The sequence below is a fragment of the Rosa chinensis genome, chromosome 4, assembly GCF_002994745.2.
Source record: "Rosa chinensis cultivar Old Blush chromosome 4, RchiOBHm-V2, whole genome shotgun sequence".
In the NCBI taxonomy this organism is placed as follows: Eukaryota; Viridiplantae; Streptophyta; class Magnoliopsida; order Rosales; family Rosaceae; genus Rosa; species Rosa chinensis.
The window spans coordinates 22,933,636-22,949,260 of NC_037091.1; the positions used below are offsets into that span (position 1 = coordinate 22,933,636).

General features: G+C 37.9%; 1 protein-coding gene across 1 annotated transcript; it reads left to right on the forward strand.

The window, feature by feature from the left end:
* The first annotated feature begins 420 nt into the window (after positions 1-420).
* LOC121053037 lies at positions 421-8,398 on the forward strand. The gene is made up of 5 exons (XM_040519355.1): positions 421-1,230; positions 2,215-2,472; positions 2,593-2,674; positions 3,511-3,575; positions 8,375-8,398. Exons 1-4 carry the CDS (start codon positions 1,089-1,091, stop codon positions 3,536-3,538), a joined length of 510 nt encoding a protein of 169 aa, XP_040375289.1. The 5' UTR covers positions 421-1,088; the 3' UTR covers positions 3,539-3,575; positions 8,375-8,398.
* The last annotated feature ends 7,227 nt before the right edge of the window (positions 8,399-15,625 follow it).

The window sequence follows — 15,625 nt, forward strand, 5'->3', positions numbered from 1 at the left end:
CCCTGCTTCATCATCCAAGTCATTACCCAAGCTAGTATCAATTACCATAGCTTTGAGTTGCTTATGATCTTTTGTTTTTGTGACAGATCCATTACTATAGCCTCCTTCATAAATCTTCATCAAACACAAAGTAAAGTAAGTACAATTTGTCGCTAGAACCTTGCGATTCTTCACATATATTTATGCAATGCTATAGAACGTAGGACTATGCTGTGAAGTTTTAACCCATTTAGCATCCAACTACATGTTTAAGCTACCAAAAGATGATGTCTAGACCAATAGAAAGTCAACCATCACTACTAGAATTATGTTAATAGACATCACATGTTTTAAATCGGTCAGACTTGCACACGATGTAAAAAAGTAATCTAACATCGTTTTACGAAAATACCGATTTAAATGTATATCATTAACATCGGTTCTTAAAATGACCAGTGTTAAAAGTTTTGTTTGAAAATTTGCTGGAACCCAGTTTTGCAAAAAGCGCTAAGTTTTTAAGTGAAATGAAGAAGCGGGGACTAAAACTCAAAACTTTCACACTTAGAAAAAAATTGCGCCCGACCCCAGAACTGAACACAAACCCTAAGCTCAGTCTCGACCTCCATTCTCAACCCAGACTCGAGCTCCTCCTAAACTCGAGCTCCAATCCTCCTCCTCCTCCTCACCATCACAATCCTCCCTCCTCCATTCTTAGGCGGAATCTGAAGCCCCGAGATCCCGACCTCGATCTAAAATTGAAGTAACAGCTCTGAATCTTGAGCCCGGCCTCGATTTGAGATTGTCAGTGTCGAAGAAATTAAAGAGGCTCGGAATCTTGAGCTCCCTCTCCACCTTGCTCTGGTCTTCTCCGCCCTCTGCTCCTCAACCCGCCGATTCAATCTCTGATCATGAAGACAACGGCTTACCAGAGGCTAGAATTTGGGGTCGCTGACGGTCTCCGTCAAACCCTTGCCGTCCGATTTGGTTAAAAAGTTTTTCTTCTAGCTCCTGAAGGACGTCGACGACTGTAACGATAATAACATCCTCACCGAAACCTAGACCTAAGAATCTGCTGCTTGACCAGAAACAATAGAGCCTCAAGATTGGCGATGGGATCAGTCAGTCTTTCGCTTTCTTTTGCAAGTTTTTATGTCAAAGACGGTCACTCTTTGTTACCAGGAGCCGGAGATTTTGCTTGGGTCCATAGATTACTTGACTTGGCGGACATTTGGGCCCTCAGCTGCATCTTCGGTACTTTCAATTTCCTTTCATACTTTTTCTTAATTCAGTTGAGATTTTAATGGTTCAATTAGTTGATTGAGTGTTTTGTGTAATTTGAAATTGAATATTGTAGCTGAGATGGTTACCGGGGATGTACTATTTATTGGAAGTACTAAGATTCTCCCAGGTAGGGCTTTGGGGATTTGGATAAAAACAATTTATTTACTGGGATTTATAGCTTTCTAGCATATGGGTTCTACATGAAGCCCAACATTCTTCATGGAACTTGTTCTTAACAAAACATTAAGAACTTGTTCTACAGAGAATTTAGACCCTTCTCTCAGAAAAAAAGAAGAGAGATTTCTATCTCAGAGAAAGAGAGAGAGAGAGAGAGATTGGAGATCGTGTCAGATCGGGAACAGAGACCTGTAAGAGAAATCTCTAACATTCTTGGTGTTCTGTTCTGTGTTTGTTTTTGGGATTTCTGCAATGTTGGTATAGTTTCCAGTGCAAAGCTTGGAGCTTTGAGGGTGTTTGTAATTTTTGTCTAATGGGTATATCTTTGTTCTGCTAATGGTGGCTATTAAACTACTATTAAAGAAGTTAAAATGGAGAACATAACTACTATTAAACTATTAATAGACTTACAATCTAAAGATGGAACTATTGTCAATGAGTCTGATACTTGTTCTTGAGTCTCATTGAGCTTATTGTTGCCTCTTCCTGACTTGATTTAGTGCAAGTGTTATAGATGCGTTGTCCACCAAACTAACAGTCTGGGGAATTTGTTTTGATGTGTTGGTTAAATGAGTTGTGATCTTATTGGATGGTAGATTTGTATTATTATGGAGCTTTTGTCCTTTTTTTTGGAGTTGTGGACTTTGTCCTTTGAAACATACAAAGTCTTGGGTTCATTATCTTCTTTAGGATGAATTAGGAACTCATGAATTCTCATCATAATACATTGCTGAGATGTAGGTCTTCTTTGTTTGCTTTGACTATGTGGCTCAACAGCAAAGGTGAACTACGGCATGCCCTTGGCGAATGTTGATTGGCTACATGGTGGGGCTGAGTCACTTCTCACTCTAACCAACATATTCATTGTGTTGGGGTTGAGAGAAGCTATGAGGAAAGCTAAAGCAAATGAAGGAACTTCAGATCCTGTTCCAGGGTTGAAAGAGGAGAAGAAAACTTCTGTTAAGGTGCACGAGACCAAGAACTTCTGTTTAAATTTATGCTCCATTCTTGCCTCACATGACCAAGAAATTGTAGGTGTCTATTCTATTGAATCATCTTTCTATAGCTTACTACACTCATATTAACTATGTTGCATTTCATGTGTTCCTCTTTTATTTCATTCATTTTTTAATAGCTCTGTTTTTGGTCCTGCAGCAGAACGGGGTTGGCCAACTCTTGCTTCAGCTATGAGCAACCTCACTCTGGCTTTTACATTCATACTTGCCATCATCTTCAGGTTAATATCACTTGCTTTTCTTATAATTTTTGTGAACATGGACCATAGAATCATTATATCTTCTTTTTGGTTTAGTGACTGCCGCCAACTAATAGACCAGAGCTTCTAATTTAGCTTACTGTTTTATTATTTGATTGATTAAAACAGATATTTTTTATGCATTAGTTCTTGTTTCTCTTATTGTAAGCAGCTTTTAATGTAATTGGGTGTGCATTTGTGGATGCCTCAATTAATAGGATGGAAAGGATGAGGAGATCATGTGAATCATATTAGCACCACATGCTAGTGGCTGGGCTTTATTCTTTACTGGCGGAAACGTATACAGGGAATCAAAGTCAATTCCCTCTTCTGCTAGATAGTCAATTGTATTAAAGGGGTGGGGGTAAAAAATATATTTTCCATGGCTTATTACTTTTAGTGTGCAGTAACTAAACATATATGCTTAAAAAGGATAAATATAAAAGAGGGAAGGATTTTTATTTGGCTTTTACGCTTTTGTAACTGAATTATGTTTTGCTTATGTTCTAATAGAAGTTTTAGTGGGTGTTATCCTTTGAAATAAGTAATTAGTCAGATAATGGGTTAAAAGTCTCGACTTCACATTATTCATGAGTTATGTAAGTATTGAGGATTAAAGCCCAAGAATTCTTGGAAAGAAGAATATCAAACAAGTTTAATTAACAATTGTTCGATTTGGGAGCATTTAGAAGGCTATGTAAATTGCATTGTCAACTGCATACAAGGTTACTATACATTGTAAACTGCAATTTTCTTTCATGTGCTATAACATGCAGGTAGATGACATTTTGACTTGATTTGAATTGATTCTTTTGCAGCTGCCTGGTCCAGTTTCGAAGCTTCTGAAGAACTAGTGTTGATCCTGGAGCGTGCTTCTATTTCGGTAACCCAAACACCTTATATGTTCTTTTATACATTTTTAGTGGTCAGTAAAGACGCGCAAATCATATAGCCAAGCTCAAATTGACGAGGTGCGCATTGAAGTGGTTGATTATATGCAGAGTTTGGTTTAAGACTTTTGGCTACTAACATGATTTTGATAAAGGCTAATTTTTGCTTTGAAGGAAAGTTTGGTGTATATATGTAGAACTGATGTAGTTGGTTGCTAATATGTGTATGGGCTAGCCTTTGTAGGTTTTGGGGTTTTATTTTGTGAATTATGTAGAATCATGAATCAAGATGAGAAAATTAATGGAAAGCCCCATTTTTTGGATGATGATAAATGTATTTCTAGATCTTTTCCAACCACCACCAGCTAGATGATTATTTGCACATCATTCTTATATATATGAACTGATGTATATAAATGGGGAACAAAACACTAATGTCAAAGAAAACGATGTCAATTCAGAGATTAGAAATCAGTACCTAAAACTGGACTGATGTCTCATCATTATCAACATATTGAAATGTCACCTCAAAATCGATGTACACAAAACCAATGCACATCGATATCTAAGCACCAAACCGTTATCTACTGTCAACGTACAAATCAGTTGTTATAAATTAAACCCATTTACCATGAAATACAGGACATAGGTGTTCAAAAATAGAAGTGATGTCTACAAACAAGAAACACATCAGTTTATTTGAAAAGAAACGATGTACGACAAACCAGTAAACATCGTATAAAAAACACGATGTACACAAAGGTATATACATCGTTCTCAAGAGAATAAGATGGTAACATGCACGTAAAAATGGACACGAACAAACAAAATTTTTGGGTGACTGATGTCTACGAGAGTGTTAGACATCATTTCTGAAATTGTAATCAATTTAAATGTTCACTTTTAGACAATAATAGATTGTTGTATCTCATGTTCAAGGGTGTTTTGGTAAAAATAAGGAGGTCTACTTAGCTTTTCAAGTATTCTAAAAAGTAAATTAGAGGTGTACTAAGTATGGGAGGTCCAAATAGCAAACTGTAATTGTGAATTTAATTTTTCTCTTTCCCTACTTGTGGTTGTTACTTAAATGACTTTTTTTAAATGACAGACTTTTTGAAAAGTCCACAGACTCTTTAAAAAGTTGATAGACTGTTATGGATTTCTTAAAACCATTGATTTTAGCAACATACTTTTATTGATTCATGAAAATCTATATACTTTATTATGAATGACTTCTACAGATTTCCTATGATGTACAAAATATAAAAAAAAAAAACAAATGCAGCCCAAACACAAAACAAAATAATAACTTGTTGTCTCTTCAATGCTCCAGTATCTTCTAATAGAAATTGACTCAAATAAATGATTGTTAGTCTGTCTAGCGAGTTTGTTCTCATTCCTAATCTCCCAACAACATAAATATACAATCTATAGATCACTTGATATTTATGGTTAGTTATTCTCATCAATTTTGTTTTCGCCAATTAACATATATTGTAGCAATATTGGTCAATGTCTTGATCTATAATCAATCAATTGAAATTCAATTGTTCAACCTTTTTTTTTAAACCATAATATAAATTCAAATTAATGAGAATAATTAATTAATAAGATAATAATTAATTAATAAGATAAAATTTAGTATGATTCAAGGTCTTAGGGTTAGACCACAATATTTGAGTTTTAGGGTTTCATAAATAATTTTCATTGCTATTAGGGTTCGAAGTATCACAATTGAAAAAAAAATAAAAAAAATCACATTCAATAACTACAATGAACATGTTGGGTATCAAAAAAGGTTGATATCATAATAGATTAGAGAAAAGACAAAAAATTAAGAAAGAAAGATGATGAAGGACAAACTTCTTCATGCGTAGAGAGAAGAACTTTGATAGACCTTTTTTTTTTTTTTGAAGAGGAAACTTTGATAGACTTTTTGAAATCTTTGGTCTGGAGGCTGGAAAATTATTGGAGTTTGGTATGTATAGTTAACACTACAAAGTCCATGATTATCCATGATTTTCTAATTCCATAAGTATGAATGATATTTTGAATACCTCTTTACTTTTATTCATTTTTAAAAGTCCTAATTGAATACCCCTAGATTTTGGTGGAATTCATGAAGTCTTTAAAAATCCTAATTGAATACCTCAAGACTTTCATGGATTGTTAAAAGTTTATATTGAATACACCCAGACTTTTAAATTCCATAGATTTCTTTAAAAGTTCCACTAATTCCATATACAATACACCCCCCTAATGTCAAGGTAGGACCTGCAAGATTTCATTGATTATTTCTTAGGGGGGTGTATTCATTTAAGAGTCTACAAGATTTTTTTGTATTTTAAAAGTCTATGGATATTCAATTGAGATTTTAAACAGTCTGTTAAAATCTTAATGTATTCAATTAAGATTTAAAATTATCCACTCAAATCTGCTCATATTATGCATTGATGTTTAGTTAGGGTTAGAACGCGCCTCACGCGCCAAGGAAAAGAAATCAGATCTCGTGGTTGGCTCTCCCGGCAGTCGTAGCCGGCGAATCTGCCGCTGCATCTCGATCCGGGAGGGGCTCTTTGCTTTCTTCTTAGTTTCTCTAGAGTGATTCGCGGGCTTCCATATTGGTGGGGTGTGGTCGGAGTCGGCTGGGTTCATGGTGGCGTGGTTCGGAGATCGTACGTTTCCATGGCAAGGCAAGGATGGAAGGATGATGCTGGGGGATCGTGGTCACGGCAGAGCAGATCTTCTCTGTCCAGATCAGTCCGATCTAGATTGGGTCTCTTCAAACCGATCTGGGAATGGGTTTGTTCGAATGGGCTGGCGTGGTTCCATGGTTCGGACGGGAGGATGGCCTGATGATGGCGGCGATTCGTCAAGGATGATGGCTGCTGTTGGCTGTTGGACTTCGGGGTGGGCAAATTGATCTCAATCGGTGATACTGGGTGAACGTAGGTGAGGCGCAGCGATGAAGTCGTACTTGCCGGCGGTGATCGATGTCAATGAAGCACCGGAAATTTGGGCTGTGGATTGGGCGTCGTTTTGCTGCTTGTTGGGATGGGGTTGTATTTTTGGGTCCTTGTTGGTGGGCCACTATTATTAGTATTTTAGGACTTGGTTTTTTTTTTTTGGTTGGTAATAAGGCACTACAGGATGTGGCAATGACAATCTTCCCTTTGGCCTTCTAGTGGGACATTCCTTTCTGGTTTTGGGTCAGCGAAATGTCTGGCAATGCCATAGACGAGCATTTTGGCCTTCTAGTGGGTCTTTCCTGTCTGGTTTTGGGTTGGAGACGATGGCTTTTTGGAGTAGTGGTGAATTGACGGTGTTGAAATAGGGTGGTGACGGTGTTGGGTTCATTTTAGTCCCAAGTCTGCATGTCCGACAATCCTTTTGGTTGGGTTTAGGTCACAATGAGTGTTGGCTTGGTCGATCAAAAGCTAGTCTGGTGGACTCTGGGTGGTGAGTTAGTATCGACACCCGTGAGTTGTCTAGTTTCAGGGTTCTTTTTGGCTAGATGAGAGGTGAGATGTCAAAGATTCACTGCTCCTGCGTTTGTTGTCTTTGCCATATAGTTGTAGTGTAAGATTTGAGTCTGTCATTATAGAGTTCCAGTGTGAAGTCTAGTGGCCATTTCTGTTGTAGAGATGTTGCCCAAACTCGTTGTAAGCAGTTCATTATTAATGACGTTCTTCTTGATAAAAAAAAAATCTGCTCATATTCAGAAGTATACGGATTTTTAAGGATTTCATTAAATATTAGATTTTGGAGGATTTTATAATGCCTTTTATACTAAATAATCCAATCACTTCCCAAGAGATTTTGATGGATTCTATCTCACTCAAAAAATGAAGAAGCACTTGACCAAAATTTTTTTTTAAAAAAAATGAAGAAGCAGCCCTCAATAGGTGACACTCATCCATTTTACCTTAGACCTATTTTCCCACTATCATCCTCTGCCTCTGCTCTCATCTAATAATTTTTTTTTTTTATCACTGTAGCTCTAGAGGAAGCCTTAATCCTTCTAGCTAATTAAGCTCACTTCCAATGATATTGTTAAGGTGATATATACACACATGTTTCTTTTGTAAATTAGATATGAAATAAATTATGTCATAATTTTTTGTGTAACATTTTGGCCGTTTAGTTTTCTCTAATTGTTCATATATCATTATACACAACATAAACAATGGTAGATTGCCATACTTTTTTGTCATTGATATAGCATTCTAGTTGAATCCATACATCCATTGCTTAAATATAAAAAAAAAAATTAACCTACCAAAGACATCATAAAAACTTATAAAATCTAAACAAATACTAGTAAATCAATCCATTAGAATCAATCAGAGTCCATATAGAATTTAAACAATCCATGGATTAAGTAAATCCATTGATTATAAAAACTCAAACTAAATCTTCTAAAATCTGAATTGAATACACTCCCCTTAGTCTGAGATTATGTTAAAAAAAGAACATATATTTTGGAAATTCTGTAACTATAGAAATTATTTCCAGCTTGCAAGCTTGTTGCATTGTTTTTGGTAGCTGGGTTGTGGTTTTTTGTTTCTTTTCTTGAATATGATAATCCTTGGCAAATTATCATTTCTAGCTTCACTTTTTGTGCTCACAGTTAGCTTTGTTAATTGAATGTCTATAGTTATAATGTAAACAAGTATCGATCCTTGTTCTGAGTATAAGGCAGCTGCAATGTGATCTGTGGTTCGATCTATACTAAGTTTCGCTCTTGAAATATGTCATCTTCTCTAAATTTCTGTGTTTGTGTTGTCTGCAGATTGCAAGAATTATATGGAACAATGGTTGTCTTCTCTTCAAAACTTTGATGCCTCAATTAGCTGATATATCGAGAGGATTATCCTCTTAAAGAATCAGAGCTGTTACATAATTGGCTAAATTAAAGCTTCTGCTACATATCTCTCTAGATTAGTATAGTTACTCTAGATAGTAGTTTTTTGCCTTATGTTTATTGAGCTGATGCTCATTAGGTTTATGTATGAAACAATTATGGATGTATCTGTTGGTTGTAATGACATATTGAATAATATATGCCAATTGTGTAGTTTCTAGATTACATCCTAATAGGAATACGAATGTGACATCTGAAATACCATGCAACCACCACTAAATCAAAGCCAAAATATGTTGTTGGAGCTACTTAAGAACAATAGAATTCAGGAACAATCTATTGTTATTTTTTCACTCAAACAACAGAAAATTGTGGTCTTACAATAAAAACAAAGACAAAAATATATAAACTTTTCTTGACTGAAAACAAAAACAACGACATATAATTGTATCTTAAATGAATGTACAACAACAAATAATTGTCTTGTGTTAGTAGTTTAACTAACAGTTAACTGTTAGTTATTTCCCACTCAAACAACAGAAAATTGTGGCCTTACAGTAAAAACAAAGACAAAAATATATAAACTTTCGTTGACTCAAAACAAAAACAACAACATATAATTATTTTTTACTAATTTACCCGGATCATTTTTGTGTGAAGGATCTAGTGACAGGGAAGACGCGTTTCTAGGGAAAATGTAGCAATGGTCTCTATCCTATATGCTTTTCTCGTGGAAGTCCTCTTGCTTTTCTAGGTATTCAAGTCAATGCTCAAGTATGGCACTTGAGGCTTGGTCATCCATCTCAGCCTATTTTGAAGCAACTTTTAAATAAAGAGGTTTTACCTCTATTAGAATCCAGTTCTATGTCCTTTTGCTCATCATGTCCATTGGGCAAGTCTACAAAATTGCCTTTTTCATTGTCCGAGTCTGTTTCTCATTTTCCTTTCGAACTAGTTCATTCTGATGCGTGGTCATCTTCCAAATTATCAATTCAAGGATTCAAATATTATGTTTTGTTTGTGGATGATTTTTCTAGATATTCATGGATCTTTCCAATGAAGTTTAAGCATGAAATTTATTCCATCTTTGTTATTTTCTTTGCTTATGTTCAGAATCAATTCAATTGCACCATAAAATCATTTCAAACTGATGGTGGGGGTGAATATGTTAATGGAAACTTTAAACAATTTTTACTTTCCAAAGGCATTAACCATCGAATTTCATGCCCACACCATCCTGAACAAAATGGGCATGCAGAGAGAAAACATTGTCACCTTGTTGATATTGGACTTACCTTACTTGCTCATGCATCTATGCCATCTCAATATTGGGTTGAGGCTTTAAACACTGCTCTATCTCATAAATAGGTTGCCCACTAGCTTGTGTTTTAAAATTTTCTTCTCCTTATGAAAAATTATTCCAATATGCCCCTGCTTATGATTATCTGCGCACATTCGGTTGCGCTTGCTTTCCTTGCTTACGTCCATATAATGATCATAAGTTAGCTCTTAGGTCCAAGCAGTGTATTTTTATTGGTTATTCCCTCAATCATCATGGATATGGGTGTCTAGAGTTGTCTACAGGTAGAGTTTATTTGTCAAAACATGTCAACTTTAATGAAAATTCTTTTCCTTTTTGTGAGACTATTGCTATTGCACCTGCACTTGAAGCCCCCCTTCTCAAACTATTATCTCACCTTCTCCTCCCTCCCCATCATCCATAAGACCATCCATAACTCCAACATCCCCAATATCACCCACCATTCCTCCAGCACCTTCCCCATCACCCTTACCTGCATTATCAACTACTTCACCACCGCCCAGTGGAGTTCAACATAATGTTCCAGGTGCTACTTCTACTTTGCATAATATGCTCACTCGTGGTAAATGTGGTATTAAGAAACCAAATCCTAAATATGATGTTCTTGCTGTTAGGAATTTGACCTAAAATTCCTCTTGCGGAAGCAGACAAGTGCAAAACAATATAGATAAACGATCGAGAAAACAAACACGAACTTGTTAACGAGGTTCAGCAAAGAACTTTGCCTATGTCCCCGGGCTGCTTGGGTTTCACTATAGAAGAAGAAGAATACACGAACAAGAATACAAGAATCTCTCACAAGAAGTTATCACCAACTCTCAAGACCTCACTTGCTCTCTCTGTTTAATGCTTCAAAGACTTGATCTACTACTACAACCTATGCCCTTATTTATAGATATCTAACTAGACCCTATAAGACATTGGAAACCTATTCCGAATAGACATAGAAACCATTACCAAGTAGGATTATGTAAGCAGGTAGGAAACAATCAAAAAACTCCTCTTTGATCAAGGATTAACAAATCCTTATCCTATGTGGAATCGGATCCACACACCCAACAATCTTCCACTTGGAGCCGATTACGCTAGTAGCTAACATTCTTCAATACTCTTCAATCATAGCCAACACAAAACCCATTATCACAGCCAACATCTCCTTCTTCAAACTTGGAGACCAACTGAAGCCAAGCACAGCTTCAGTTTACTTATTGACATAGACTTAGTCAACATATCAGCAGGATTCTCACTTCCTTGAATCTTCAACAATTGTAGCACTTCAGTTTCCACGAGTTCTCGTATGTAGTGATACTTCATAGGAATGTGTTTGGTCCTTGAATGAAAAGCAGGGTTCTTTGCCAAGTGAATTGCACTTTGACTATCACTGTGCAATGCACAATTCTCTTGCTTTTTACCCAATTCCTCCAATAGACCCTTTAGCCACACCATGTCCTTACCAGCCTTTGAGACTGCTACATACTCGGACTCCGTTGTAGACAGGGCCACTTGCCCTTGCAAATTTGAGACCCAAGATACGGCAGCACCACCCACAGTATACACATAACCAGTAGTACTCCGACAAGTATCATGATCTCCTGCCAAGTCTGCATCAACATATCCTTGTAGTTCAGCACTACCTCTCTTGAAACAAAGAGACATATTAGTAGTACCCCGAAGATACCTCATGATCCACTTCACAGCCTCCCAATGTTGCTTTCCTGGATTACTCGTGTACCTACTCACAACTCCAACTGCATGAGCAATATCGGGTCTAGTACACACCATAGCATACATTAAGCATCCAACTGCCGATGCATAAGGTACATTCTTCATATATTCTTTCTCTTTTTCGCTCTTGGGTGATTGTTCCTTGGACAATTTAAAGTGACCGCCCACGGTGTTCCTACAGCCTTTGATTCATCCATATTGAATCGCTTAAGCACCTTCTCAACATACTCTGCTTGTGAAAGCTTCAGAGTACCAGCCACTTTATCACGGATAATCTTTATACCTAAGATTTTCTTCGCCTCACCCAAATCCTTCATCGCGAACTGGTTTGACATCTCTCTCTCTTCAACTTCTCAATCTCATTGAAGTCTTCCCCAACTATCAACATATCATCCACATACAGTAAAAGAATGATATAAGATTTGTCAAACCTCTTGAAGTAACAACAGTGATCAGATTGACATCTTGTGTAGCCACTCCCACACATGAAAGCATCAAACTTCTTATACCACTGTCTTGGGGCTTGTTTCAAGCCATAAAGGCTCTTTTGCAGTTTGCATACCAAGTCCTCCTTACCAGGTGCTATAAAACCTTGTGGTTGCTTCATGTATATGACCTCCTTCAAATCACCATGAAGAAAAGCAGTCTTGACGTCTAGCTGCTCCAAATATAGACCTTCAGCTTCCACTAAACCAAGCACCACCCGGATTGTGGTATGTTTCACAACCGGCGAAAAGATCTCATCAAAATCAATTCCCTCCCTTTGCTAAAACCTTTCACAACCAACCTTGCTTTGTAACGTTTGCTCCCATCAACTTCTTGCTTAATTTTGTAAATCCACTTGTTATGCAATGCTTTCTTACCTGTTGGTAACTTAGCTAACTCCCAAGTATTGTTGGACATGAGAGAGTCCATCTCATCTTGCATGGCACCCTTCCACTTAGCAGAATCTTTATGTTGCATTGCCTCATCATAACTCACGGGTTCACCACAGTCAGCTAACAGCAAATAGTTAGCACAAGGTGAGTATCTATCAGCTGGTATTCCTTTAGTACTTCTTGACGATACTCTTGGCACAAAAGGAGGTGTCACTGGCTCATCACTAGGAACTTGTTCTTCAGGTTGTGCGACCTCAGGAGCTTCTTGTTGTTGTCGTTCCTCCCCATGATTTCCCTTAGACACATCTTCATTGGACAATTCTTCCAACCTTGGAAACTGCCGATCTTTTCTTACAGGACTTTTAGGCTCTGCTGCTTGCCTATTCTTGTACATCACCTCTTCATTAAAGATGACATTCCTACTCCTTACAACTTTCTTATTCTGCATATCCCAAAACCTATAGCCAAGCTCGTCACCGCCATAGCCTATGAATATGCACTTTTGAGACTTGGGATCCAACTTGCTTCTCGCATTGGACTCAATGTGAACATATGCCACGCAACCAAACACTCTTAAATGCGATAGGCCTATCTCTTTTCCACTCCATTTTTCCTCAGGTAGGAGATGATTCAATGGTACTGATGGTCCACGGTTAATTAAATAAGCAGCAGTATTAACCGTATCAGCCCAAAACATGTCTGGCAATCCTGCGTGTATCCTCATACTCCTTGCGCGCTCATTCAGAGTCCTATTCATGTGTTCAGCCACTCCATTCTGCTGTGGAGTTCTTGGAATTGTCTTCTCCATCCTAATCCCATTCTCTGCACAATACTCTTTGAAATCATTATCACAGTATTCACCTCCATTATCCGACCTCAGACATTTGATCTTCGACCCGGTCTCATTCTCTACGATCGCCTTCCACTTCTTGAAAATATCAAATACTTCCCATTTATTTTTCAAGAAATAAACCCATACTTTCCTTGTGGAGTCATCAATATAAGTCACATAGTACTTTGAGCCACCTAACGAAAGCTCTGGTGCAGGTCCCCACACGTCAGTATGAACCAACTCTAGTTTTGTATCTTTTGGTGCCTTGCCACCCTTTGAGAAACTAACAACCTTTTGCTTCCCAAATATGCAGTCTTCACAAAGCCCAATCTTCACTGAGTCCACACCATGTAGTTTACCCTTCGACTGAAGTACACCCATACCTTTCTCACTGATGTGCCCAAGTCTACGATGCCATAAGTATGCATCTTCATTTTTCTCAACGATCGTAGTGCCTTCATTGTTCTCAACAATAGCAACAATATTCAAGGTCGTATAAAATGTTCCTGTCTTGATTCCACGAGCTAACACCATAGCTCCTTTACACACCTTCCACGTACCTTTCTCAAAGGTAGTGCGACATCCTTCATCATCCAACTGACCCACAGAGATCAAATTCCTCTTCAACCGCGGTATGTGTCTAACATTGGTCAAGGTCCATGTTCCACCATTTGTCAGCGAAATATTCACATCACCCCTTCCCACAATCTCCAAGGCTCCACCATCAGCAAGAAACACTTTGCCAAAATTACCACGTCGGTAATTCACCATGAGCTCTTGTTGTGAAGTTGAGTGAAATGACGCTCCAGAGTCTATGATCCACGACTCCAATGGTGCTTCAGTAACGCTTAGTACAAGTGCATCTGAATCAAACTCGGTTGTGTTTGCCATCTTCATTGTCTCCTTCCACTGGTTACAGTCTCTCTTGACATGTCCAGATTTCCCACAATGCCAACACCCATCGGACCACTTTCCTGACTTGGACACGCTTCGGCCTTTTCCAGGTGCCCTAGACTTGGACCTTCCACGATTGTTGTTTGAATTCTTATTGAAGGTTCTACCTCTATTTTCTATAGAGAGCGCAGAACTTGAAGGATCTTCAAGGTTATTTTGTCTTCGCGTCTCTTCATTCAGAAGAATGTCACGCACATCATTAAACTTCAGCTTCTTCGTAGTCCCAGCTCCACTACAAATCAAGTTCACAGTCACATCCCAATCCGAAGGCATGGAAGTCAACAACACCAAAGCTTTGATGTGTTCGTCGAATTTAACATCCACCGATGCTAGTTGCTCGATAATATCACCAACTATCCCAACTTGCTGGCGAACAGATATACCCTTACCCATCTTCAAAGTGAACAGCTGCCTCATCAAGTACAACTGTTGAACAGCATTTGGCTTCTCATACATGTTGGACAAACTATCCATCATCCCCTTCAACGTAGTCTCCTTGATAACAAATCGTCGTACATCATTCGAAAGCGATAGTCAAACGGCTCCAAGGGCCATCCTATCCATCTCGACAAATTCTTCCTCCTTCATATCTTTTGGGAGCTTGCCCTCTAAAGTCTTAGCAAGTTTCTTCATATTCAAGTAGTCCTCAATTTGTGACCTCCATAGGCTAAAGTCATTACGGTCGAACTTATCGACCCTCTTCTCAACGTCTTCTATGCTCATTGTTTCCACTCTAGAGCCTAAGCTCTGATACCACTTTGTTAGGAATTTGACCTAAAATTCCTCTTGCGGAAGCAGACAAGTGCAAAACAATATAGATAAACGATCGAGAAAACAAACACGAACTTGTTAACGAGGTTTAGCAAAGAACTTTGCCTACGTCCCCGGGCTACTTGGGTTTCACTATAGAAGAAGAAGAATACACAAACAAGAATACAAGAATCTCTCACAAGAAGTTATCACCAACTCTCAAGACCTCACTTGCTCTCTCTGTTTAATGCTTCAAAGACTTGATCTACTACTACAACCTATGCCCTTATTTATAGATATCTAACTAGACCCTATAAGACATTGGAAACCTATTCCGAATAGACATAGAAACCATTACCAAGTAGGATTATGTAAGCAGGTAGGAAACAATCAAAAAACTCCTCTTTGATCAAGGATTAACAAATCCTTATCCTATGTGGAATCTCCTCTTTGATCAAGGATTAACAAATCCTTATCCTATGTGGAATCGGATCCACACACCCAACACTTGCTACTGTTGATTCTCATTCTCATGAGCCTAGTTGTTACAGTCAGGCTGTGAAGAAATTTGAATGGTGCCAGCTATGGGTGAAGAGTTTAATGCTTTTCAACGTGCTGGTATTTGGACACTTATTCCTCCTCACTCCTCCATGAACATCTTACCTAACAAGTGGGTCTTCAAGATTAAGCGTCGCTCTAATGGCTCTGTTGAGAGTTAT

What these genes read in the sequence shown, in the direction of transcription:
- LOC121053037 (XM_040519355.1), top strand. Translation starts at nt 1,089, where the DNA reads ATGGGATCAGTCAGTCTTTCGCTTTCTTTTGCAAGTTTTTATGTCAAA. An exon ending in GGCCCTCAGCTGCATCTTCG is followed by an intron (nt 1,231 to 2,214) that starts GTACTTTCAATT and finishes GTGGCTCAACAG; the next exon opens with CAAAGGTGAACTACGGCATG. An exon ending in ATACTTGCCATCATCTTCAG is followed by an intron (nt 2,675 to 3,510) that starts GTTAATATCACT and finishes ATTCTTTTGCAG; the next exon opens with CTGCCTGGTCCAGTTTCGAA.